Source organism: Struthio camelus, chromosome 10, assembly GCF_040807025.1.
Source record: "Struthio camelus isolate bStrCam1 chromosome 10, bStrCam1.hap1, whole genome shotgun sequence".
NCBI lineage: Eukaryota > Metazoa > Chordata > Aves > Struthioniformes > Struthionidae > Struthio > Struthio camelus.
In genome coordinates, this window is record NC_090951.1 from 11768796 (window position 1) to 11796430 (window position 27635).

A 27635-nucleotide genomic window follows, 5' to 3' on the forward strand; every position below is an offset into this window, starting at 1 on the left:
CTCCATTTCAATCAGTGGTTCGGGTTTCCAGTGGTAACTAAGAACTTGTACTTGCTACCCTGGCTCCTAAGGACCGGCAAAGAAAAGGAAACGCTCTCGCGCAGCTTTGCCGCCGAATCTGCTCTGAATCAGCCTGCCCTCGAAGCTCTGCCTGGCCTTGGGACAGAGCGACTTATGTTCTCGTAAAGTTACAGCTGCCAAATCTCACTGACTTTTGCCCTGATGTTTGCATAGTTTATACTGTAAGAAGGTTGTAGAACTGAAAGGGAAAAAACCCACCCCAGCGTACGGAAAGAAAATAAACCTGGAGAGATTAAAAGAAGGAGGGGGAGTGTGTTATCAAAATACATTTAAAAAAAGGAGAAAAGCTTAAAGCTCTGTTGTTTGTCTGGGCTAGATGCAGCCGTCAGGCCAGCGATGGGGTGACAGGCACAGGCCATAGTACTGTTTTACTAACGCCTGTTCCTACTCAGAGAGGAGGGCAGGAGTTTGATCGGGAAGGTGGAGTTAGACACCAGCAAACTGCTGTTTCACAGGCTCTAACGTGTTTATTTTGTTGCGTCTCCCTGTTCTCAGACTCAGGCAAGAGGAAGATCCAGCCATGGCAAAGGAGGCTCCTTCCATCTAACTGGACAGAGAAACACAGGATTGACAGGTAAAAAATCTCAGAGAGAGACAGGACTTCAAAACCTGGCTAAAAACTTTTTAAAATCAATTTGCTTGTAAGAAAAAACAAGCACTGGGGTGCCCTTGGCTTGCCTCAGTCCAAAGCTATGGAAGGCTGCATGTTAACATAGGACTTTCCTTTACTGAGCCAGCTCTCTGAAAGCACACGATGCAGGCAGACGTTACAGCCTCAGAGCGCTGCGCTCAGAACAAAGCGATTCATTTTTCCTGCCTCTGTGCTCGAAGGGCTACGCTGCAGGCTATAATCTAGTGTTCAAAACCTAGTAGGTATCATCAATTTTCTGAGCAAGAAGCAAAACGGGTCAAATCCTGTAAACAAGGCTGCGATGTTTAAATATTGTACAGTTTTAAGCATAACTTGAATGAGGTTGCGCCCAGTTGTAAGGAGGAAGCCTCCTAAAGGCTGCCTCCATGTACCCTAAGCGTTTGTACTCTTACTGCCCATGCGTGCATGACACTAAATGGCATGCAGAACAAGAACAGATTTAAATTCCATGTAGTGAATTTGGCCCTATATGCATTACTTTTTCAAAGGTAACATACAGATACATAGAGACACTTACTAAGTGTCTCCATGCATAAAATCAGAGCTACTTTTCTGTAAAGCTCCAAAGAGAATATGCCAAAAAGTAAATGAATCTCAGCTGTGATTCTCCTATGTCTAAGGAGACACACACGCATCCACTAGTAAATAGTGGATTTGTGCTAAGCTTTAATATACTCTGTCTTCCAGTATTCTAAGCACATGAAGATACGGACTCTGATTTTGTTGGAAGGTTTTCCAAATAGAAACATGATACTTTCATTTAATGCATTTCATTTAAATTTTGCAGAATATTAACAAATATAGTCTTAATTATGAAGAATATTCGACATAAACAAATGTCACAGAATTTTCTCCAGGTATGTTCATGTATCTCACTAGACCCTGTTGTGAGGAGTTGAAAAAACAGTTTGAGTCTTAAGAAAACTCTATACCTATATGAAAGTACAAATGGGCATTGACTGAGGGCTGCTATTTTTTCTGGCTGCCACTACGCACTGTAAGTTGGCGGGCTTTGTTTTACATGTACAATTCCTGACACAAAGCATTTCATGACAATTTTTAAGAGACTCAACAAGTTTATAAATTCTGCAGTTGTGCTACCAAATACGCTAAGCAGAGCACCAAGTGAAGTATTTCAGTAAAAAGCAAGCAGTCTCTTCAAGTCACTTTCTGAACTTCTTTAGAAATGACTCTACTCTCCCAATCGCTAGCCCTTCTGATCTGTCTCCCTTACGTCTTTGCATTAACAACAGCCTGTTTCCAACTTCTGGCTTACTATGGTTTTGCCAAAAAATATCGGGAAAGGGAAGTGCAATGCCAAAGTACTGACCAGAGTCCATCAGAGCCCAATGATAATTAGCTGCTGATTTCTTCAGGCTTTGGTCTCAGAAATATGTCGTTTTCCAGTAATTTACTAAAATTATTTAGACTATAGACTACTTTGGCATAAAAATTTTCTTTTCACAACATGAGCCAATACAAAGAAGCTCTTTGTTACTAGTTGAATTTTGACTGAATTCTGATTGGACTCGAGATATACTTGAATATTAAAAAAGCTAGTATTCAGCCTTTACTACAAGCATACATTTCGTACTAATACACCATTTTGGAGTAAAATACAGCTAAGTGCTAAGCCGCTTGGGCATCCAGCGCTTTGAACACCAGCCTGCAGTCCTGACCTGGCAGTGTCTAGCATTGGCCCTTCATTGTTTCGGTTATTCTAATTTCTTGAATGCATCTCAACATATCTCATGGACAGTGTTGCTGAAACATGAACGCACTCTTCTGCCCACTTACCTTAGCTAAACTGCAGCTGCTCCCATCTCCCGTACAATGGTGAATTCATCACTGTTCCCACTCGCAGCAAGTGGGTCTGCCTCTGACCCACCTCCAGCCTTCTATTTTTGGGGCAGCCCTCTCTAAACCTTGCCAAATGTGAAATTGCTAAGGACTGTGCAAAATTAACCACAGGCAATGGACTGGTACGTTAACCAAATAAAATACTTGGGAGTCCTGAACCTTGAACCAAAAATTCACCCCAAATAGCTGTTTTTAGACTCATTTCAAGCAAAAGCTATTAGCGTACAGTGGGTGAGTGAATGCTGTCCCAAGGAAGAAGCTGCCAGTGTCAAATGTGGGTAGTCAGAACTGCTCATCCACCTTTGCCTAGCCCAGTAGCAGGAGGGCTGCTGAAAACGTTCTCAGCTGGCAGCTTGAGAGATAGAGGGAGACTCAGCTCAGTTAAAGTAGACAGAGAAAAGAGGCATGGTAAGCAAGTCCACACTCCCCTAGTATTATGCCTCCCTCCTGAACCTGTCTGGCCAGGCTGTCTCATGGGCCAGCTTTTTTGTGGATGTTTACCCACAGGGAAGTTCACCAAGACCACTCAGTCATTTCCCATAGCCCAGTTAGCACCTCTGTAAGTGACAGTAGCTTTGGAGATATTCCCCTATGGATCAGAAGGTCTCACCTTCCATAATACATGTATTCTTTGTAACATATTTGAAAGGCGTACACGCAAAAACCAAGAGCTCTGTGTTTTGCCCTTGTTAATTACAGCACAAGTTAACAGCATCATCAACCCAGTCCTTTCTGCTCAGCTCAAGGAGAGCTACAGCGGCAAAGCTTTGGCCACAGTGGTTGTGATCCCTTGTGAAATGCCATTTCTTGCCCATGAGGCTGACTAAACACAAGTTATGTATTTATTTCCACATCCATCCACCTATCTGTCCAGTTATCTTCCTTTGTTTCATATGTTTAATTTTAAACTTAATGTCAAAACTCTGAGAATAAAATGAAATACATTTTGTTTAAAATACTCTGGGCAATTTTTATAGAACATCCTTTTGAAAAAAAAAAGTGCAGAGATCAATTTTTTTAAGTCCATCCCGCAGGCACCATCATTTAATTATGAGTGAGACATAAATTATGCATTTACACATTGTTGCATTTTCTATAAAATGGTGTGGAGATTTTTTTTGTAGTTTTTGGAACTCTCTCTGTCTTCCTAGGGGCACTTTGGAGGAAAAAAAAACTGCTGCAGGCTATACATTGATGAAAAAATTAGCATTTATCAGTATAACACCATTATGAGACCAGCATGGCACTAACATACACAAAATCTAAATCTATTTTTCTGCTTAGACTTAGGAAAACCTGAAAGACTGTGATCTCACCAGGCAGAAAATGTCTCCTTGCAGTGTAAGAACTGAAGGTAATTGGGCAGAAGCAAATAATTTGCATATAACTGAACACAAACTAGCAAAAAAAAAAATCCCAGCATCTACATGAGAGAGCATCGAAAGGCCATTACCTGCACTGAATTCAACCGGCAGTATCCATTCAAAGGAAACCTAATAACATGGGTAGGGTCTTGGTTCCAACCTGCGTTTACAGAGTTGCACATGACATCCCCGGTCTCAGGGAAGATCTCCTCTATTAAAGCTTTCTCCCCGCTCAATGCAATTCTTTCCCCCAGATCTGGAGTCACTCTTACGACCAAGCAGTCACAAGGCTGGAAATGTTTCCTTTGTTCTTTCTCTTGTTTCCATCGCTCAAGTTCCTTAATCATTGGCTGCAGCTGGTAATACTTTGCTTCTTCATATAAAAGATTAAAGTCCTGGAAAAAAAAAAAAGAGAGAGAGAGAGAGAGAAACTAGAAATGCTTATAGTTGTCTTTTAAAAATGAGCGCTGTGCCTGTTTGACCTACTTAGGCTTATGTATTGTCAGCAAGAGTGCAAAGGCAACAGGTATCCACATACTTTGTCTTCGTCTTACACCTACACATCAAACCACACTCTGCTAGTGTTGAATTTATTTGAGCACGGTTTTGGGAACCCTGAAGTTCCCATTGCACTGAATTACTCTTTCATTTATTATCCCACAAGCTCAATGCCAGAAGGCTTTACTTTTGGATTAAGAAATCAAAATAACTGGTTGCAATAAGCAAAGCCTGCTGATAGAAGAGAAGATGTCCTGAGCCTGAATCCTCACTCTTGGCATAGATCTAACAACAGAAGATCGTGGTCTTCGTTGTCACTTCTCCCGTTCATGTTGTGAGACAGAGGTGCCTATCCAGCTTCTCGCTTCCCCCCGCCTTTGCTGAGTTTGAAATTCAACTGCAGAAGCTCAGCTGCAAACCTCCCCTGAGTTTTCATGATTGTTCTTTGTTTAAACATATTTTGGAGTCTGGTAAATTTGACTAATGCAATGACCATACCAGTGGTTGGGAGCTCAGCTGTGTACTCCAAAAACTTCTAAGAAACAGATATTTCCAGACATTTGTCCATAACCTAACTTGGACCTTTGGGCAATTCAAATTCCCAATTTGATTAATTCTCAGTTAATTGATAAAGATGTCTTCTGCACATGCTCATTAATAACTTTTCATCAAATTTCCAATGGATTTTCCCACCTTAGTTTAAACATGTAAGAACACCTTGAGGAAAAGGGTATCATCAACTTCCCAAACCCAAACGAGCAGCAGTGCCCATCAGTGCATATGCTGCGCCAGAGAAACCAGGGCCCAGGAAACGCACAGGGCTGGTTTGCTTTCACCTGCCCCACTGCCTCCTTCAGGTTCCCGAAGGGAAAAGGAGCAGCAGAAGTAGCACCCCAGCACCTGTCCAGCTCCCAGCACCCTGCAGTTCAATTTCAGGGAAATGAATAATCATGACAGTGAAATTGCTGGAATCATTGAGGCTGGAAAGAAGGGAATGACAAGAAGTAATCAAGAAATGGGCACCAAAACTCACATGAAGGATAAATGCAGTGCCTCTGCTCTAGAACTCGGGGTAAGAGAACACTCTAAGGCCATTGAATATCCAGCACAAGAAAGATGCTACTTTTCACGGCAGCATGGAATTAACCTGTAAAATTTGCTGCTGCAGAATATCAGTGAACCAAAGCAGTTAACTGTGTTCAAATTTGGCACTACAGAGCCACCTCCGGTAGTGGAGAGGTGCTTGTTCACCCCAGGGCTGCCTAAGCCTAGAGATACATGAATATTAACAATGACACTAGCAAGGTTATTGCATTACAAAAGGGACATCTGATCCTCTGTATCTCTTTGATGTCTTCTAGGGTTGGGACAATATGCACACCACTAGGGGAGAAGAAAGGACTGGAGAACATAACAGAGAGAAGAGTGGTAAGTGAAGTCAAGAAGAAATGAGGGCCATAAACACACCCAGGAGAAGGAAGCCAGAAGATGAAAATCAACAGGAGGATTAAAGAAGAAACACTGGAGGTAGGAACTAGCCAGCTGGAAGAGCCATGGAGACTGGTTGCGTTATCTGGTCCCAGGTAAGAGATCGCTAGCCTCAAGGCCTCAGTCCTTGCCCGCTAGTCCAAGCTGAGGACAGCTGCCCCAATCTGCTCCACAGTGATACATTTCTGAAACAAGCGTGGATGGAGGGTAATTTTTTTTTTTTCAAAAGTCAGCACTCTACTAAACTGTTATTGCTTCTCTCCCTGTACTTGCGAAGTTCCTTGGTTACTGAGCAAGGGATCAGTTTAAACTTAAAGGGATTAGTGACCTAAATTAACCCCCCCCCCTTTCTAAAATCCCCTTCATAAGAGACACTGGAGCAACACGGTCCACCATACATTACAACAGTAACGTTGTAGAGTACACAGAAGCATCCAGTGCTTACTGAAGTCAATGGAAAGTCTCCCACTGTTTCCTGTATGTCCTGAGAACCTAGTTTTGGAATATTTGCATTCATGGTCACTATAAAAGAACATATTATTTGTAAAGGTCGATCAATTGATTATGTGCTAAGAAAACTCAACAATAAAACCTAGAAGAGATGGTGCAGCCATATAAAAATCAGTCCTTCATTTCTGAAAGTGAATGGAGGTATGGCACCCCTAAGACAGGATGCAAAGCCCATTAATTCCATGACAGTTTTTTCAACCAACTTCACTGGGCTTTGGACTAGGCTAACAGTATCCTGAATCACAGCAGTGGAATGGTCTAACACCTCCAGGCCAAAACAAAATTGCCATAAACCAAACAAAATCAGGATCATACCATCTCTTCCTCCCCCACAGCCATTTATTAGCCTACAGCATCAAATCCAACTCTTTAATAACCATCTGGTGTAGCTATCATTTGTCCTAAAGTAAACAAGATAAAGGTTAAACAAGATAAAATTTAAATTCTCATGTCCTTTTTGTGGTAAGACAATAACCAGTTTTCAAGTGAAACAGCTCTTCCACAATTGTTTCTGGAAGGATGCAGCACACATTTCAGGCTGCTGTGTGGAAAACAAGAGTTATGGTAAAGTTTCATGTGCTTTACGGCAGTAGGGATGCACCCACACACTGATGCACTCCAGTCATAACGACTGGGATTTAAGCCAACAAGTTTGAGTCAGTTTTTAAAATCAAACTTCACCACCACACACAACACATCTCATCTCCGTTTGATTTTCCTTTCCTGCTTGGGTTCAGCACCGACTATGCTGGAAAATGTTTTGTACCTAGAGAAGGGGATTTATAGCAAAAACATTTAGAAACTTAAATGTGCTTGTATGGATGGGGCAATGTGTACGTGCAGCATTAGGGACGCTGGGCAACTGCCTATTTTCAGACAGTGGCAACACAGGGAATTTGTTGCTCTGTAAGGAACAGATGGGATAGAAAAGGGTCTTCTCCTAGGAGTGGCAAGAGAACATTCGTTGCTGTCCAGCAGTGACAATCTTGGAAACAGAAGCGTTCTGTGAAACTACACTCCCCTGACATGCCCTGACTGCATGTTACCCGGACTATGTCCTGCCACCATGGACCACTCCATGGCCCGGACTTTGGTTTGGCTCCTGTAACTTAAGATCTTACATGTCTGCATTGAGTGACCTGGGCAACTCTGACGGATTTGACAACGTATTTAGGAAGGGACGAGGATTTTTTACAAAACCACTAACAAAGAAAACATGAATGGCTTAAAGCATGGCGGTCTAATTCTCTATAAAACCTGTGCTTGGGCATGATGATCAACTCTCAACGTACTGTTAAATACACTACTTTCTCATGCAGGTTTTATAAACCCTTCTGAGTACTGTGCGTCTGTGACTGGACCAACAGTGATGCCCGACTCTGGATTGTCTATGCTACGCCTGGGATGTCCAGGTAATACTGTCATAGATATTTCCACCCTTGCACAGCAGATATAAAATCCTACCCTGATTTGCAAATGCTTAACACAGACTATCAAGTAGAAAAAAATCGACCCACAAGGGACCCCTGCCAGAGTGGTGTCACAGGAGCTACAAGAAATATTTCCATGCTGCTCACTTTGGTGAGTTACCAAAGGTAGACGCAGACATGAGTCTTCCTAGACCTGTTCAAGGAAGAACACGTGCCTACGTGCCTGTAGGAGGCACGTTTCACCTAAACAGGAGTAGCTACTGGGTGGACCTGCCTGGCACAGTGGCAGCTGTGTGCTGTTTCACTGAAACAGCCTCAGAACAGCCTACTCCAGCTTCTGTCCCAGGGGCACAGGGATACGTGTGTACAGACAAACGGGCCCCCTCTCTCACGGGGAGTCCCACGACCAGTGCAGCTTTGCTGAGCAGCAGGCAGCGTCCCAGAGCAGCTTTTGCACATTATCCAGCACCTCCTTGCTCTGCAGAACTACTGAGGAGTCTCCCGTTTCTCCTACCTTCCCAGCCTCGTAGGGCAGTATCTCGTGGCTACACAGCTCAGAGTCAGGCACTGCGTATGGCAGCTAACATAGCGCTCGTGTTTGAACAGGGAGTGTCCCTCTACTCAGCAGGTGCCTCCTATAGGCACGGTCCCTGCTCACGAGGAGGGCTGCTCCCTGCGAGAGCGAAAGAGGAGATGGCCAGCTCGGCCCCACGCTTTGCTGTGAAGTACCACAAAAGGTCTCCAGTGATGGCCCCTGCTCTCGTATTCTGTTTCACGCTCTCAACAACGATCAGGTATTTAACGAGCGCGCCTGTGCACGTGCATGCCTGCATGCGTGCCAGAGCGAGACGGCAGCCCCAGGTTCCCGAATCCCTCCTCGTTACAGTACGGCCACAACTGTGGCACAAGGCACAAACTCCTTGTACCATCTGTAACGTGAACGAGTGGCAAGTGCTGTCGTATCACCTGGAAAGGGAGCAGACAGACTGCAGGGGTGCACACAGCCTTCTCTCCGTCCTCAGTTTCCGGACAACAGGAGAAAGATCAACAAGTCTTTCAGAGATGCAGCTTTTTGGCTTTGACAAGTCTGCTTGTGATTTAGTAGAAAAGTTTTTTTTCTGGTGGAGTTCATGTCAGCTAAACTTTGCAGTCACCCTAAGTCTGGTTGCCTCTTCCCGGGGAGGAAAGAGGAAGCGCAATTGCAAGACAGGCTGTGCTGCTGTTGGGATGTCCATGCCAGCGGGTCGGTACAGATCTACTAACTACAGGCAAAGGGGAAATGTCTCATGTGAACCTGATGCTGCTCCCTCAGTACTGAAGAGGTTCTTTATTTTTGTACCTAATATTGACTCCTGAATAGGCCAAAATGGCTCCGTCTACCCCTTTTTCACTTGTTATTCTTTGTTTACATGAAACAACAAACTCTCCTCCTGACTAAACATTTCTTCTGTATTTTAGCGCTGTGAAGATCTGCCTCCTGGCTACGAGAGAAAGTTGCTCGCTCCTCCTGTGAGGACCATGCCATTTGTTAAGGTAAGTCTGAGAGTACCCAATATTAGATGCAGCTATATTAATTTTAAAACTGTATTAAGACAGCAGAGCACTGGCCTTGTGGTTCCAGGGCTACAGGTGACCTTTACAATCAATATGAAACTCAGATGTCCTGTGCATTTGTACTCTGCCCTTCCTAAAGATGGAATAATAATATACAAGTTGCCTATGTCTACTTTTGTTCGAAGATCTCTAAGCAGGGAGTGAATCTCAGATAAGTAGCTATGTGGTGCAGTATGGTCCTGATGTTGCTTGAAGATCTGTAATGAAAGTGAAGGGGGCAGATGCTGGTCATAAATGCTGTGGGGAAAACACCTCTGATGGGGGAAATTAAGGTCGAGGATAGGCCTTCCCGCTGCTCGCCATCGCCTTGGCGCAGCACAGACTGGGTGCAAAGGACAGCTGAGCCAAACGGCTCATGGTAATTCCACATCATACTTAATGTGGCTTAAAACCCACAAAACCCAGGAAACCTGTATGAACTATTAGCGTATTGCTCTCAGGAGGGAGACCTGTGAGATACCAAAGACTTTCAAGTTCTGGCTTATTAGTAATTGGAAGAGTAATTAATATTCACTGTAAACACACCAGTCAGACTTGATAATAAAGAATCGCTAGTCTAGGAACACATACCCCATTTTCTCTGCATTTCAGTGTTAACTTAGTCTGAAAACAACACTTAAATAGCAAACACAATAACATTGGTGTGGTACTAACATTCCAAACTTTCCAAAATAACCATCTGAGCAGCAATTCAAGTTGAAAAGCAACTGGGCTAAACCTTGAGGCTAATAAACTGCTGATTAAATTAAGGGGTAAAAAACTAATAAATATTCAAAACACTTGATAATGCTTTGTTTGACATAAAGAACATTTAATGCAAGTCTCACTGGAAAACCTGTCAGGTTTTATACCTTAAATAGCGTTTTGCATTTAGAAACACCAAGTGATTCCATTTGCAGCCTTTGATTATTGTCTTCTGTCACTTTAATCATGCTGGTAAAATTACAAGATTTCTGTGAAGTCAAATCCGTTTACAATGCAGTTTTAATACAGCTTTGCAGCGCATTCTTCTATGCATTTTTATTTAGTTACTCCCTACCTAGCGATACTTTGCTTTGTTCTTGAGCCCTCATTAGCCTGGGGTTTGCTCTAAAGCTCTCTCAGGGAGGAACTAGCTAAAATACAGTTAACCCTCTGCAAAAAGATGGTCTGGAGCAACAGACCGAGTATGGGCACAGAGGCAGGCTCTCTCGCAGCCCTGCCAGCGGCTGCTGTGCAGACCAGTCGCTGGCATCCACTGACCGGCTCACCTCAGGGCTCTTGCGAATCCTGCTGGGTTCGTTTTACAGCACCTCTGAAATCCACCCTCCCGATGCCAGCCTAGGCCACGATCATCTCCAGCTCTGTCGCTAGCGCACCCTCTTCTCACTCCTCCTTGTCTCACCAGATTATCCAAAACATTGCCGCTAAAAGCATCTCCCTGGCATTTTAATATATTATTTCTCTGTTCACCCCCGCCTTTACTTGCTCCTTACAACCCACAGGAATGTCCTGGTCTTTAGCTTCACTCCTACCTGCGCGTTTTCTCCCAGTTCTCCGTAGGTACTTTTTCTCACATCCATCCCTTCTGCTCTGCCTCCCCCCCTCTGCTTCCCGACACCCGGCACGCGGGGTCACCTCCCCAGCCTGCCCGCCATGCTCCAGAAAGACCAGTCCTCAAGGCAGCACTTGGACTGGAGCTTCACCACTGCCTGTGGAAGCCAAAACTTCTCCCTGCCTTGGGATGAGATCTTCCCTCCCAGCCCACGCTGCGTTCTGGGGCAGCTCCTAACAATCCCTTTAATTTTAACTATCAGCTCTGTGATGCCTGGATTAAACATGATTATACTCACCGCTTAGGCAAAAATGGCTGAGAACTGGTTTGCAGGATGAGGATCAGCTGCATGCCAAGGCTGAAGCCACCACAGCAACCACAAATTTGGAATGACTCAGTAATGACTGGCCAAATTACCTTGCCTGCCTAGTGCAACATGAAAAATGAAATCTCACTACACCATGTGGGAACTTTTGTTTCCAGCAACACTCCATGTCTCCTGAGAGGATCCCCATTATCCTTATAACGTATTCACCATGGAGTTAGTTCTTTTGTTTAATCTTGTCATCTACAGTTTGGATACTTTTGTCTTCTAATTTTCATACATAAGCATGAGAATGTTGCAAGTTCTGTAAGCGCAAAGCCAAATAAACAAGTCTAGGAGGAGAGCGTTTAAACGATCAGGATTTGCAAAGCAACCCAATGCCATTATTTCATAGAAAACATGTATCACTCGTTGGAATCTCCTCAGTAAATTCCATTTCCCAAGAATATTCTGATATTCATAAATTGTCTTAAAGATCACTTCTTGAAATGAAAATATCTGCATTGGTTATACCTAACAGAAATCCTCATGGGTTTGTTTCTGGCTGTTTTGTTTTAATATCAACAAGGAAAAGATTTATATAGCTTAATTCCTCTGACTATCAAATGTAAAACATTTCTTTCAGATTCTGAACATTAAACCCTGGTAAGTGCTAGTTGCTGCTGTTGCTTTTTAATTGTTGTTATACCCTGATAAATAAGCTAAAAATGTGAGAAAATACAATTAGTTTAGAAAAACTGATTTAGCCGTAAGCTTCATCGTTTAACTTTTTATGGTATCCATGACAACCATTGGTCCATTTATTAAATAATAGCATCCCTAGTGTAATACACAACTACTAAAAATCCTAACAATAAACAGCAACGTTTAGTTAAGTGTGTTTAGGTCAAGCACACAAACCAACCTCCACCAAAATAAATGACAGAACGGGAAAAAAAAAGATTGCAGACTGTGGCTTTCCTTACCTTAAAGTCATCGGGGAGCAGTAGTTTAGATGTCCTTAGGAAGCTTAATATATATCTGAAAATTTCACCATCTCGATCAATGAAATAATGTTGTTTTAAACTGTCCAAGACAATAGGCTCTGTGCCATTAAACAGACGACTTATTCTGAAAAAGAAAAGAAAAAGAAATGGGTAAGAGAGACAAAATCTTGTTACACCCTTAGGGCTTAAAAACCTCCAACCAATTTGGTTGCATCAATTCAATGTGCATAAGGTAATTCAGTATCTTAATTTGGGGAGAAATACAAACAAGTGTGCAAAGATAAGTGCTTTGGACCCGTGTGTGCGCACACACACACGTGCACACGCGTGTGTACACACACCGATACAGACGGTGTGTGCGTCAGCGGTGAGAGCCCCGCCACTGCTCCTAAAGCAAAACTCTCACTGCCCAGAACGAGGGCTGCAAATTAGGCCTCGACGGCAAAAATGCCTATGAACTTCTCGCCCTGTGGTTGCCGCAGTAATTCTGCTATGACCATGCATCACGAGGTACGTTATACGTCCCTGTGCACCGTACGGAGTTAACAGAGAACTGACTGCACTGTGGCGGTGGGATGGGTTGCTGGACGCTAGCTTTTTCACCAGCTTGGCTGTCTTTTTGATCAAACGCCAGCAAAGCGTTTGCATTTTAGAGGAGAGAATACCTGCACGCTGGGATGAGCTGCCTGGGTCCCTCAGTGCTGGGTAAGCGGGCATCGGAGGCTGGATGCTGCAGCCAACTAGCAACCAATGGTCCGTGCAGGCATCTGCAGCATTACCTGTGGGAGCGCAGGGCTACTGCCAGTAGCCAGGGACCCGCGAGCCAGCGCTCCTGGCAGATAAAAGCAATGGGGCAAATCTTTCATGAGCAAAGAAAAGGAGGAGAAAAATATGAAACCGGGAATCCAGCTGGCTAGGTGTAAACAGGGGCGAAGTACAACATCAGCTACCTCATTTGGGTTTGCTCGTGGGCACTACAGAAAGCAAAGTGGGCAGTCGCCTGGCTGGATTCATCCCTCTCCTCCCTCCTGAACAAGTGGCGTGGTTCAGAGCGCCTTGTCTTCCCATGAGAAATAACCCAGCTGAATATACGTTCTTGAAAGGAAAATCACAGGAGACAGACAGCAACCACCTATTAAGTAATTGAGTCCATCTCTCTGACAGTGCAGCGTCGCTCCCAACTGCTGCGTGTCTCCTGTTTCGAAGTCGAGTTTTAAATAACCCTGCCTACGAGGATGCCGTTATTTCCCAGAGACTACTCCCCAGCCCGCTAGATTTCACTGTCAGGCGGCTTCCCTCGTCCGCAGCCCAGGAGCCCGCTCTGCAAGCAGGGCAGGGCTTTCCCCACCCGGCGAACAGGAGCTCACCGAAGCCTGCGCCGGCCGGCGGGCGCGGAAGCCCTAAGCGGGCTGCCTGCCCGTCCGCGGCCCCGGGGAAGCGCCGCCGGAGCCCCAGCCCGCAGCACGCTTCGGCTTGCCGGCCCACCAGGAAGGGGGACAGGTGACGGTGGCCATACGCCAGAAGGGCGGTTTTGCTCCGCTCAGAGGCTGCCCGCGCCACAACCGCCGACGCTGGCTCGCTCGCGGCTGCCCCTGCCCTGCCTCCCTCCCGGCCCGTCGCAACGCAGCTGAGATTTGTTCTCCGCAGCTGCACTTCGAGCTGATCTTCTCGCTTTCTAGTTTAGTTGCAAATTTAATTAATGTGCCACTTATTTCTGAATTAATTTTTGAGACATTAAATAAAACTGGACTTAGCAATCCCCCACTGAACTCGGCTTAAAAGCCTTCTGCCCTCTCATGCAAGTCCCACGTTTTACTGCCTGCACGCCTTCCCTCGTGTCTTGTTAGTATTCAGCTAGTCTGATTTACTTACGAGAATAACCAAATGTTTCCACAAATCCTAATTATAATACATTTACTGCTTTTTCGTCAACCTCTAGCCTTTCAACTGTACCAGGAAGAACAATCCAGTTCACATTGCAACATTTAATTTATGTAATGCCAAGGTTCAGTGAGCCTCCAGTAATTCATTATTTTCCTTTTCATTGTTATTTTTGGGCTATTTGCCTGAGACAGCCAAATATATTGCTTTGTACAGTGTTAAATTTTAGTCCAGGAACCAGACGGTTAATTTATTTCCCACAGGAGCTTGTGCGGTGTTCTGAGTCAGAGCGAAAACAGAGGTAACACTGATACAGCAGCTCAGTATTCAGTGCTGTACATGCATTGAGTAAATCTGCCTGGGCATTGAAAGTTTTGAGACCTCATCTTACACCTGAACAAGCTAGGCTTTGGCTTAAACCTCCTCCCCTTGGCAGCCCTTTTTCCGTGAGGTTTGCAGAAGCAATGCAAGGGCTGCTGCTCAGCTCCTTGGTGCATTTGGGGAAGGGCTTGCCAACAAAGAAAGGATGCAGGGAAGACAGGATACAAAATTTTAATGGGCTGTTCTTTAAAGTAGTGAAGCATTTTTTTGGTAATGAAAACAAAACATGAATTTTGAGGCCTGCGTGGAGTGCCCTGAGCTGTATTTCTTCACCAGCAAAATTACTGCTGGGGAAAGAAACTTGCAGAGTGTTGAAAGACTTAACTGCCACCCCAAAAACAGTGTTGAATAGTTTAAGGATTTATTTGACATTTTAGGGGGCTACTATGTTCCAAGAACAAACTTCAGTGCAGTATGTTGTAACCCTGCATGCAGAAAGTGTCCCTGCTTCTCTCTTCTCACCAATGTGAACTCTACCTGTGGAAAGTCAGTTGGCAAATGCAACGCTTTGGGAGCACAAAGTGAACTCAAACGACAGGCACATGCAGCTTCTAATGCAAACTCTGCATGTCAAGTTAACTCGTGGGGTGTAAAGCCAAGAAAAAGAGCATGGCAAACCCCACCTGATGCTGATTTACTCCATGGCTAGGTCTCAGGTTGGACAGAATGAAACACAGTGTACAGAAGTTGGGAAGTCAGATGTGTGCCGACTGTTCTTCAAGGAAATAGCATAGCAAGTATAAATATTAGTAATTTAGGGACACAACAGTCTGCATGCTGTCTGGAAATTAAGAAAACCTTTTGTGTCCTGTACAGGAGCGGACTGTGGCTGGAAGCAGACTCACGGGTAACTGTGCAGCTGCGGAAGGCCGTGTGCACTAAAGAGGTCCCATGTGCTACAACATTTTGGTTTGCAGTGTCTTGAAGGGCACCACAACTGGGACCTGCCGAGTTTGCGCATGTTAGAGAGCAGATGAAGTCAGCCCAGGGTAAGGGGGTGGGAATGGTTTTGTATTGCACAAATTTTGTGATGTTTGGTCAGAAATGAGATACTGCTTAGGCAGGCACTCAGGGAGCTCTGCTGCCTCCCAGATCTCCCCAGTGCAGTGTGAATTCAAGTCGCGGGGTGGGGTTGCAGCCCTTTTAGACCTGGCACTGTTTAGCTCTGAAAATGGTTGCTTTTATGAGCGGTTATGGTGCCAGCATCCTTCTGATGGGCAAATTAGGTTATGCCATCTTCAGGAGAAACTACTTGCTTATGACAGGCCGGTACGGTGCTTCCAGGGGTATTTGCAACAAGGTGGAAGTCTCAAGAAAATAAGAGACAGAAGGCAAAAAGAGCTAAACTTAGATCCTGCGGAGATGAGTAAGTCTGACCAATGCATGCATGCTTCTTCAGTATTCCCACCTTTTGCAAGAGACGCTTCACTTTTTAATTTATAAACACTTTCAAAACTTTTGTCCAAGATTTAATTTCCAGGCAGAGCGTTCATCAAGGCAGGATCAATCAAAACAGGTAAAGGAAGGCCTAAGGATTACCAGCTTGCCTTTCCATTGCCTCCATCTCCTATTGCCAGCATCTGGAGCGCTCCCGCTGTGCTTCAGCTCTGACTTCCCAGCGCTAGACACGTCTGAGCTGCAGCGCTTCCCTCCGTAATTGCAATGCGGTTGCCCAGTATCCCCTGGCTGACGCTCGGCACGTGCTGCCCACCGAGCCCCTCGCCGGCCGGCTACGCGCTGTGCCCGTGGCTCCCGCGGCCCCGCGTAGCAGCACCCGGCCTCCAGCCCGGTGGGTCTGTCCCGTAATCCACGCTCGGCCTGGAGCCTCTCCGCTGCTCTTCCGAACTTTTAGGAGACAACCTGTTGAGCGCATTGCCGCAGTTTCTTTGTGCTGCTGTTGCTTTTGCTACAGGCGTTTACGTTTTCAATAACGTTTAGCCAAAACGCCGACGGGCGAGTTTCTAGCTTTATACTGATTTCACTATGACATTAAGATCTCTTTTTATTAGCTTAAAAACAACCAACGCAGCCAGCCAGCCAGCCCACGCGGACAAGATCGCCAGCAAGGTGCCTTCTCGGTTCCCTGCGCAGGGAGGGAAGCCACGCGCCGCACTGACGCGCCCACAGACAGCGCTTCCCCCCACCCGCCCAGCTCCCCGCTTCCCTCGGGAGGGCTGAACGAGCTCCCGCCTCCCGTTCCCCGAGCAGGAAGACGGGGCTGGAGCGGGGGCAGGCCCGTCCCCAAACTGCAGGCTTCCTGGCGCGCAGCCTCCTTCGGGAACACCCCGGGAGCAGCCGGGGCTTTTCGCCTCGGCAGCCTGCGGGCGACCGACCGCCTCCGAGCGCCAGCGGCGCGGCCCACGCCTCGCCCGTCGGCCCCCCGCTCTCACGAGGTTTAAGAAGCGTTTCAGGACACCAGAGGTCTCAGCGGGTTTCTGCCTTCTGTTTTCAGGCCACGGTTCAGACGTTTTTCTTGACGGCCCCGAAAAAGTGGCTAAACCCCCTCTTTTTGAGCAGAAAACCTACAGGTCTTTCTCAGATCTGGTCCCAGAGGCGTTAGGAGGAGCAGCGAACGCGGCGGGCTCCGCAACGCGGGCCGGGGCGACGCGAAGGGGCAGCCCCCGCGCCGCCGCCCTCGCCCGGCCCCCCCGGCCGCCATGCCGCGCCGCGCACCTCAAACTCTTCACCACCACGCTGCGCTGAAAGTATTAATTTAAGTAATTACGTGATTAATATTTAACCGTTCAGTGATATTTTCGTCATTCATAATTCAGTTGTTTACACTCATCAAAAATTGATTCTGTAGACATTTTTCCTGCCCAGTGTCAGATCAGCGGGGAATGCATACTTCAGAAAACTGTCATTAAAATGTGTCTTTTCTCCCCCCCCCCCCCCCCCCCCCAACTTCAGGGGAGGCGAAGAAGAGAACGATGTCTCTCTGCCAGTCGGGGCAGCGGGCTGCTGCCTGCTCCCCCCAGCTGCCTGCGGCGGAGGCGCAGCCCAGCTGACCCGCTCCCCGAAGCCCTCCCTGCGCTTCACCCGAGCCCGGCCCTCGCAGGCACCTCTCCCGCTCCGGCGCGGGGCTGGGGCGGCGGCGGTGGCGGGAGGACGGCGGGCCGGGGAGCTCGGGGCAGGCCGAGGAGGCGGCCAGGGCCGAGCGCGGCCCGCCGCAGCGCGAGCGGGTTGCTTATCTCCTACGTGTTTGTTCAAGATGGGTATGATAAATACTGTTAGTGGCTATGATAAATACTGCTTTTGCAGAGGAAAAAAAAAAAAAAAAGCTGCGAATTGGAGCAAAGGCGCCCGGGAGACTAAAAAAATGCACCCGAACCCAGCACCGTCACGCAGGTGGGTAAGCAGTTTCTGTTATTTGTCCTATCACAGAAAAAAGGAGCTTCCAGGGGAGAATACAGCAAAGCGCCTGAAAAGCAGGCAGCCCTCGCCGGAGAAGGGACACGAATAACCTCGCTGTGCGGCTAACGGGCGTCTTCTGCTCCATGGCCTGACCGTAGCTATGAGGGAGAGACGTTAAAAGCTGGTCTCTGCCGGGACACCAGCTCCCTCGTGCCCTGGCGAACGAGGAACCTGGCTAAAGGTTGCGCCTCGCTGCAGCTGTTTTTCTGATCTGCCCCATTTCAAACCTTCGGCTATAATTAGTGTGAAAGTCAAAAAACAAAACTCTGTTGCATGGTTATACTGCGCTTTCTCACCCTGCCACCTGACCAAACGGGGAGTTTTAGCCTTTTTCCAATTATGGGAAAAATAACGCTTAATGAGCACCGCCGTCTCCAGCACCAGTACCAGCAGTGTCGTGCGAGCGACGCATCCCGCCCGGGCGCGCTACGCTGCGGAAACACCGCCTGCCCTTCCCCGCTGCGGCCCTGCCGCCACCGTAGTCACAGACAACGTCGTGCCCACCTACCTCAGCGTGCTGTAGGCACAGACGGGGCTCAAAAGCTGCTAGAGGTGGAGAAAATTTTGTTTTAAGCATCTTTTGTTTGCCTCTTTTGTTTAAGTAATCTTTTTTTGCATCCTGACAGACAAAAGTGCGTGCCCGACTCGGGGTATAAACTGCGACTTTGCAAACTCCGAGCCCCAGGCAGCCCCGGTGCTTTGGGGCAGGCTCGTGCTCCTACGGACACGCTCGCCGCCGCCGCCACGGGCCACGCGTCCCGCGCTGAGCAGCGATAGTCGGACACGAAACGCGTCCACGAGACCTGAATGGAGATTTTTTTTAAACCCTGTAACCCGCCAAACGTCTCTCGACAGTTAACGACAAAAGTGTCAAATAACACAGTCCAGTCTCGGCAGAGGGATGAACGGCGTAAGTTACGAGGTAATGGGTTTATCCATCTCCAAATCCTCTAGTCTTGTGTTCCTGCCATTTAACTTTGATCCTGGCATGCCATAGGAGTTTTTTGAGCCCTATGCTCGCTTTGCACTGCTTTTGAAGGATATTACACTCATTAACTATTAAGCACCTGAAGGAACTGCAGGATCTATTACCTAGATTTAATACTTCATATTTTGCTGTTCAGGCTAGAATATCTATTTTTGCAATAGATCAGAGCTGGTATATATAGTATCAACATGTATTTTTAAAAGTCAATAAGCCAGAAAGAACATTATCATCCACCATGCAGAATCATTCTAACAAAGTTCTGGAAGGATTTTTTTTTTTTTTGGTAATACTATCACTAAAAAGCAAAATTAGATACGTAATAGATTTTGTAGTTGTAACGAAAGCGAGGATGACCATGTTTCCATGATCATGTTAGTAGCAGTTACAGTCCACTGAAGCAACAGGTAACAAAACACACTGTAGTATAAAGTACCTCTTATTTCTGAAATACTACAAACAGTTCATGGTAAGGATAGGAGATCCTATGGGTCTTTCTCTTCCCTCTGTTGCTAATAGCCTAGGCCCGTGCTTAAGACACTTTGGAGGGTGACTATCTGAGATATAATTTAATGGAAATATATAGTTATAGTCTTTGATAAATTATTTTTAATGGAGAGTATTGCCTGTATACAAATTAGCAGCTAAGTCAGAAATCGGCAATGCTATTCCCAGATACAGAAGCTAGTGTCTTTTCTTGTTTTAAAAAATTCTCTGGTAAGCAAGAGCCACACTGGTCCGGCGTCAGTGTGGCTAAGCACCCCATCGTGTCTTTGGGGAGAAGGAGGGAGCAGTCAAACAGCCGTAATTAGAGGAGCGACGACTGAGGAAATTTAGGCTTCGGTATAACCCCTGCACGTCATTGTGAGACTCGAGTTAGGCCCATCAGGACTAGTCGCTCACCCCGAATCCGTCAGCAGCGTATTTGCTCCCGGAGGGACCGGCTCTGCCACCCATCTCACGTAGGAGTAAGCAGTTCATGAGTAAAGCACCACTTAGTCGTGAGTAATGGTGGCAGAATCCAGCCCTAAATCAGGCTAATGATTTTATTTTGCCTTATTAAACTAGCATTTGTATATTTTAGTGTGTTATTTTAACAGCTATAAAAAGACTTCACTAAACAAACAGTTTCTAGTATGTTAATTGCTGCATTACGAATTCTTTCATTCCGTTCAGTGTATAACCACATTTATATGCCGGATAAGCAGAGACACATACAGACAGAACAGCACTCGCTCTATACACACATCATAACTCTGCCACATTTATTTAAGTCTTCAGTCATGAAATGCATTCGCTGTGCTTAACAAGAAAAAAATACAACTTTCAAACACAGGTAGGATTTGCATCTCTTCCATAAAAGTACCCTACGTACCTCTGACATGGTTCCACTAATCTTGTTAATCTTCTGTAATAGGGAAAGTGAAAAACAGCCTTCCATTATGTTTTGACACTTAAATATACTATTTGCATTTATTTGGTCTAGCTAAACTAAGTGCCTCACTAAAGCCTCCGACACGCATCATAACGCTGGTCATACCTAGTCCAGGGAAATTATGTACTTGTTTCACAGCGCTCAAAGGACTGTCACATCTGCGTAAGACAGATTCACGGGGGTTAGGCAGACCACAGCTCCGGCGCTCAGCCTCTCCGTACCAGCCCGGCTGCAGCAGCACAGGCTTCCCTGCACGGCAACTGGAGCAAAACCTGGCCTTACCGCCCCAGAAATCCTTGGCATAAAGCTCTGTGGGACTTGGGCAGAAGCTGACTACGTGCTAGTACTGCGACCATCAGCTCCGTTACGAATTATGTCGGTGCTGTGGAAGCCTCCACCCATTAAAACCAACACACCGACCAGTTAACAAACCCGTGAGCCAGCCGAGACCCATGCCAGGGATCGCTCAGGCTGTCCTCAGCAGCACGGCGCCTACCATCCAAACAGTCTTTGACTTAAACTGACAAAACCGGGCAAAATCCTTCTGCAAAACTTCCCAAGTTGCTCTGCAGTAACTAGCACTGGATTGTGGGCTTTCGATGTGGCTGGCGCGGGAATGCTCGGCAGTTCAATGTAAGCGGAGCGGTTCAAGATAGGCCAGTTCTGCTACCCTTATTCCTAGTAAGTGGCAACCGTTCACTGAGAGCATGACGGGCAGAGTCTGGCTGACTTGTGTATTTTGAACAAAACTAACCAAATAATATTACAGTAAGATATGAACCCTCAAAACACAGAATTTGTTACAGGTAGGAGCTAAGTATTATTCTTTCAGCGAAACATGTCAAAGTCCAGGTAACTGCACAGGAATTCATACAATGTAGGTATCACCGGTCTAGCTGGGAATTCATCTCTCCATCTTGCATTGCAGAATTTTCCTTTCACTTAAACAAGCACCTATTTGTTTGATTTCCTGTACTATCATTTTTTCCATTTCTTCTTGTGACTTTTAATTCATTCTAACTGAAGTTTTGTCTAACTAGTTGGTGAAGACTAAAAATATTAATACAAATGTATGCTGTTGAAAGTATCATATTTTTTATTATGTCATGGCTGCTGCTGCTGCTGCTCTGATTTGAGCCTGTGAGAGTTCTTGGCCTTTTATGCTTTGTCAATAGAGAATTTACACTAAATTTTGGCTAGGAAAATCAGCACAGGAATAAAAATTCTTTAATTTAAAGGAAATTCCCAAACTAGCATCTTAATGTTCCCTAGTTTCCCAAAGGTCCCAATCCTGCAAGAACTGCATTTCAGTTCAAACTCTGTGGGAGTTGCGGGCAGTCAACAGAATTAGGTTGCTAATTTATGAGATGAACAATTCAAATAAAACATTCCTGCCTATACAAGCCTTTTCTTGCTATTCCTTTAAACCTCCCTTCCCCCTAAATCAGGGTACTATGAGGGCCCTGATGAGAAAAGAGTTGAAGCAAATATCTCTTTTTTTTCTGGATTACTTGCTGTAACTTTAAGTAGGAGTAGTAACTTTATTTAACTAAATATTTTAACTAGGATTTTCAAATCTGGCTAGATTTTGACATTGGTTCCATTAACATCAGCCTTGTACAGCTGGGCTTCTGGGAGGTTGAAAAACATGCAGATACTAGTTTTATTTTAATATAAAGGGACTAAATACTCGCGCATTTAAGTCAATGGGGAAACTCTCACTGCGACTCAGCGAAGCCAGGAGAAAACCTCGACTGTCCCTCATTTACCTTTCCGGGCACTAGTCTGGCCCTCCACGTCCTTTGCATGCGTGGGCGCTGTGAAACCAGCACGTTTCGCTATATGGCAGGAGAAAGCGGGCCAGATACGTAAGGCCTGCACCACCTTTTGTAAAAAGTGAATGATGCCGAGCTAACACATTAACTTCGGTGCCTACTGCTCAGGCAAACAGCTAGAATACTTCATCTTCTCAAGCTATATCCCTTTATTTTTGAGCCCAGATGAATTAAAGCTGAGTGTTTTTTTACTAAGTTTATTTATTTATTTCCAGGTCAGCAGAAAAAAGTTGTCAAGCCCAGGCTGCCAGGGACTCTTTACAGCATCAGCTTTGGTCAGCAAGAAGCACAAACACGAGCCTACCCACAGCGCCCAAGCCTGCCTCCGTTGCATGGGGCAATCGCCACTGATGTAAACAGGGACGATACCTGCTTCTCTGGGTAGGGATAAATTGGCTTTCTGCTTAAAAGAAATTGTTCACTCTGCTTGTGCAGTCGGTTGGTATGCTGGATTTACTAAACAGGCAAAGCTTTTATGTTGTTGAGAATGATAATGCGGACAAAAAAGGGCTTATCTTACGCTCTTCCGTTATTTGCTTTTCCTGCAGCCCATCCTTTTATCCTCTGGTACATAAGCTACACCAGTTTTGCACAGCCCCAGAACGTACCATTGCTGCAATCACATCCTGTACACCTCAGGTGTAACTCACACCGCCGCTCGCTTCGACATGAAGAGGCCTCTGTGTTGCAGGCAGACCAAAGGCTGCAGCTGGCTGTAATTCTCTACAAACAAGTGATCTGGAAGTTGCTCCTAGTTCTCTCTATCCATATTTCTGTTATCACAGTTAAAATGACAAAGGAATGACGCTCCTATTTATTTTTACATTTGATTAAGCTGTACTGAACGTATTTTTCCTAGCTGTTCACTTAAAGTAACTGAACATGTCAACATGATTTGTTAAAAAGTAATATTAAAGGGAAAACAACTAACAAAGTCCTTATTTCCATATCAAGTAGGAGCACTCGGGTAATAATTTTTGCTGGGGAGCCTGAGCAGTCAGCAGATGAAAGGCAAAACCGAAATAGTATTTCCAGGAGATCTTTTGCTGCCGCAGCAGGATGCGAGCAGGGAAACGCCGTACAGGAACGGGGGGAAGCGATGTGACGACACATCAGCGAGGAGCAGCCAGGCTCCATGGCCACGTGCCAGGAAACGCGGGGCAGCCCCTGACTGTGGGCTACGTGGAGGGACCCGTCACCGAGGAAGGAGGTAACCATACACCTGCAGCACACAGGAGGCTCAGACTGGGGACTTAAGCTAGACAAAACTTTAAATAATAAGAAAACTGTAAAATGTTGGATTCTGATGAGGTACTACTGAAAGCTGAACCTGGCTTTTTTCTGTGACTGAGAGAGATTCATTCTTAAATACAATACTATGGGCATGGGTTTGATTCTGGTCCCAGTGAAGTCAAGGCCAAAACATCCTTTGACTTAATTGAAAGCAGAAGCAGGCCCCAGCTTTAACCCTCCAGTCTGCAAACAGAACCTAATGGCATGTGAACAGAAGAGGAAATATGTTAGGAGCTGGTTACAAATCAATGCACTTTTTTTTCCTGTAAGACTAGAAAGCCATTGCTGAATTTTTTCTTCATTCAACAGCAGTGTAAGTGATCCTGGCCCAAAGTGAGGCCTCATTCGCTACCAGACAGCCCCAGCACAGGCAGGACAGCCGGCGTCTCTCTACTGCAATCTACTGATTCCCGTGGAGTTCCACTACCCAAATTGGCCTGTGACATTATATGAAAGTTTCGCAACTGTGGGATTTAGGTAGTTGCTTCCCAGGAGGTACAGCAAGTTTCCCAACTGCCAAAGCTGCAGCCCTTGGTGTAAATCATACTCTTACATCTTGTTGGCATAACACCTACAGAGCAGTATGACAGCAAAGATGTTAAAAGAGTCCCTGGTTTTCATTTTTCACTTTCTCAAGAGAGAGATTTGCTGCTGCAAACGCTTCTACCACTCCTAAATGGATTACCTGCAGCACTGGGCAGCATCTGCACTCCATTAGGATGCAGACGTAACAGGAGCCTGCCCTTTGGACTGGGATTCCTTCATCGTTTCAGCTTTACGTTGCAAATTTCAGTTTCCAGTGCTTGCCAACTGATCCCTTCTGAGTCTGACCAAGAGTAACGTTGCAAATGCTGCCTAAGAGCTTCCCAGCATCCGCGTGCAGGATTCCTTTCAGGTATTGCTTTATGTGGTCCTCAGCAGATAAAAAAACAGCAATTTTAGCCTTTGAATGCATACCATACTACATTACAGTGAAATCAACACAGTACATGTGAACACAGCAATTAGGCTACACAGCCTATTTGTCCTGGTGCCCTCTCCGGCAGACAGGCAGACATCACAGTGATTGCACAAAGAAGGAATGCAATAGCGCATGCGTGTGAAGCTAAAAACCATCCTGCACCAGAGAGTTTCAAATGAGACCGAATTAGGTAAAGAAAAAAAGGAAGAAAAAAAAAAGCCAAAAATGTTACTTTTTTAAGCATCAAACTATTAAAATACATATTAATCACAGTAGATGAGGCGAAGGAGTGGGCTGTTTGTTTGAAAGAGCTTGGAGATATGAGTTCATAACTTTGGCATTTAATTAATCTCTGTAGCTTCTCCCATCTCTAAAATTGAGTTAGGAGAGGCACCGTCCTGCTGTAACTCTGTTTGTATCTATGAGGTTATACCAGGGATGAGAGTGACCTGATGATACTTACCTGCTTTGGTCACTAGGTTATGCATTTAATGCTAGCATAGCACAATGGAACAAGCTGATGTGCTGCAAAGACTACATAGAGTCAACAATTTATTCCATGAATGTAATAGGGAAACGTGACAAAAGCACTGTGGCTAACAGCAGCATGCGGCATAAGCTGTGTTAGCTACAACCTAGTAGGCTCTATAGCATGCTGTTAGTCTGTGCGTGAGATCTATCCCCTCTTAGGCTTTCATATATGAATCTTGTGTTTTGAATGCCTACATATTTCTTCTGTTTAAATATACACTTCGTTCTTGAAGATTTTCTTAACCTTTGCATTGATTAATTCTGATTTCAGTTATATAGGTACAAATTTGGAATAATTCCTTCAAAACCAGTGGAGTCATCTATGTGGAAAGTCCATCTGACCACGAGAGAGATGTACAGCTAGCTGTAAGGACAGGGTTCTTTGTCTCTGAATGCCTTTTGATCTTATACCTTCAAATATTTGGGAACAAGTACTGTGGATATCCAACAGAAGCATCTTACTATAATGTTCAAGTTCTGATAATTCCTTTCCACTCATGGTATCAGTGTGTATCCCTGGTAAAACTCCACAGAGGTCAACTAGGGATTATTTTGGCCAGATTTACTGGGACAGTTTTCTAAAAGACTAGGGCTTATTTTGTTTCCAATTAAGACTGCGGTAGAACTCTCATTGTCTTTACTGGAAGAGAGATTTGGCCCAAAGTACCAGTATCATCCAAACCAACTCCATTTATTTCAGTGAAAGTAGGCAAGGAATTAATATGGTCCAATGTATGTTTAAATCTTAAGATTTCATAAATGATCACAAGCATATAGGTCACAATATATACATAGAAAGACATCTACGACAGCCACCAGTGGGATCATTAAAATAATTAAGGCAGGCCTAGAGACAAATTCATTTCATAATATGTTCCTTACAAAACAGATACCTCTTGCTTCATAATCTAGGGAGTCTATTTTATAAATTTCCTAAGTAGTTCTTGAAATATCCCCCTAAGCAGACCATGCCTACTGGCCATTCAGGGTCTTTATAAATCAAAACTTGACTTACACAGACAAACAGCAGTGACGTGTATTCAAAGACCAAATATCAAGAGGTAACACTTCTGCTCCATGGGTGCCGTGGTTAGCTGTGACCTCAGGAATTTCCAGTGCAAAGCTATCATAGCCTCATCTCTACGTAACTCCTCTCCATGAGATGTGCTGGATGCACAGCATACCAAGATGAAATCAATACAGGAGATTCCCCTTTGTTTTAAAGGTAAAGCTGCTACGACTGTGAAAGCGAGCACAGACGCGATACTTTACACTGCCTTCATCAACATGATGAACATGATCAACATGCCTCTACTAGCACATAAAAGGAGGAGACAGGTTGCTTCCACAGCATCCTATGGGAGAGGTTTCTCAAAATATGCTGCTAATGCTGATGCTTTTCATGTTTCGTGTTAGCACCCTGGAAACCACTGCTGAAAAATACTCAAACTGTGCTGCTGGCACCAAAGTGTCCTGTCAGGTGAGCGGTAAGTGAGTAGTAAGCTAAAGAAGCAATGAAGAAAATGACAAAAGACTTGACCAACTAACAGGCATTTAACCCGAGACAATGCTCTAAGTATAGTGCCCTAAACCAAAAAAATGTTGAATTTTGGCCTCCTCGTCTGCCGGGATCTCTTTGCGAGCTCTACCAAACCAGACTAGTTTTCGGCCTATTGTAAACAGGAAGGGTAGGAATTACTAATGTGCTAAACGTTATGGTCAAATTATCACTGCAGAAGAACAAAAGGAAAAGCACAAAACAAGACACGGTCAGCTCAGTTTTGCACCAAAAGTACTGGAGATACTGCTGAACATTCATCTTCACAACTTCCCTCAGAGATGGTAAGTAACATCCCTACTTAGCAGAGCCAGGCTGTGTGAATTACATGAGGTTTCATAAAGAGAGTGTCTCCTAGCTGTTCCTCCCTTTCAACTAGCCAAGCTGAATAAGCTAATATCTGGACAGGAATGTGCAAATTTCTCAAATTCAGTTTTTTGAGCAGCCTGTGCCAGGCTTAGAAATACAACCATAAGTTTATTTCTCTAAGTTAGATGACTGTGCTCTGCTATCTATTCCTCTCCATCATTAGCTTGGTCTGCTCCTCCCTAAATGCTGAAATACCCGTTTATGCTTAGAACGCCACACAATCCAGGCTGTAAACGTATACAGAGAAATAATAATTTCAGAAAAAATGTTCATCAGAGTCTAGCTTTGCAATATTATCTTGCACATTTCATCAAATATTCCAAGTAAACATAGAAACAATTCATTCATTGACAGGCCACAATCTCAGCACCCACTTAAAATGTGTACTCCCGAAGGGTAAACTCGGCTTTGCTCTCAAGAGCCTGCGGGCAGTCCCCGGGCAGCAGCTGTGCTGGGCAAGGCAGCGTGTGCAAAGTCCAGGAAGGAGTAAACACCTTTATCAGAGCAGACAGCTCAGCTCTGTTGTGGCTCCCTACGTGCCCAGTAGTACGAGCTTCTGGAGAGATGGACATGGACAGGTCTGAAGAATCCGCTTCCATATAAATTCCCTTCCTCCCATCTCTTTCTGCCACTGGAGCGAAGGGTTAGGG

At 45.3% G+C, this 27635-nt stretch overlaps 2 protein-coding genes across 6 annotated transcripts in view; one reads left to right on the top strand and one right to left on the bottom strand.

Annotated features, from left to right (window-relative positions):
• Positions 1 to 27635, bottom strand: part of KCTD15 (potassium channel tetramerization domain containing 15) — a 45871-nt gene that overhangs the window by 4174 nt on the left and 14062 nt on the right. For all 5 annotated transcript variants that reach the window (XM_068956139.1, XM_068956136.1, XM_068956135.1 and 2 more), the window contains 2 exons: positions 12322 to 12466; positions 4047 to 4352 (listed from right to left, as the gene is read on the bottom strand). In XM_068956139.1, the coding sequence (XP_068812240.1) occupies positions 4047 to 4352; positions 12322 to 12466 (451 nt within the window). The remainder of the gene's footprint in view (positions 1 to 4046; positions 4353 to 12321; positions 12467 to 27635) is intronic.
• LOC138068483 (uncharacterized) lies at positions 4363 to 15610 on the top strand. Its single transcript, XM_068956134.1, has 2 exons — positions 4363 to 9416; positions 15421 to 15610. The coding sequence occupies exon 1, from the start codon at positions 8061 to 8063 to the stop codon at positions 9237 to 9239; it is 1179 nt and encodes a 392-aa protein (XP_068812235.1). The 5' UTR covers positions 4363 to 8060; the 3' UTR covers positions 9240 to 9416; positions 15421 to 15610.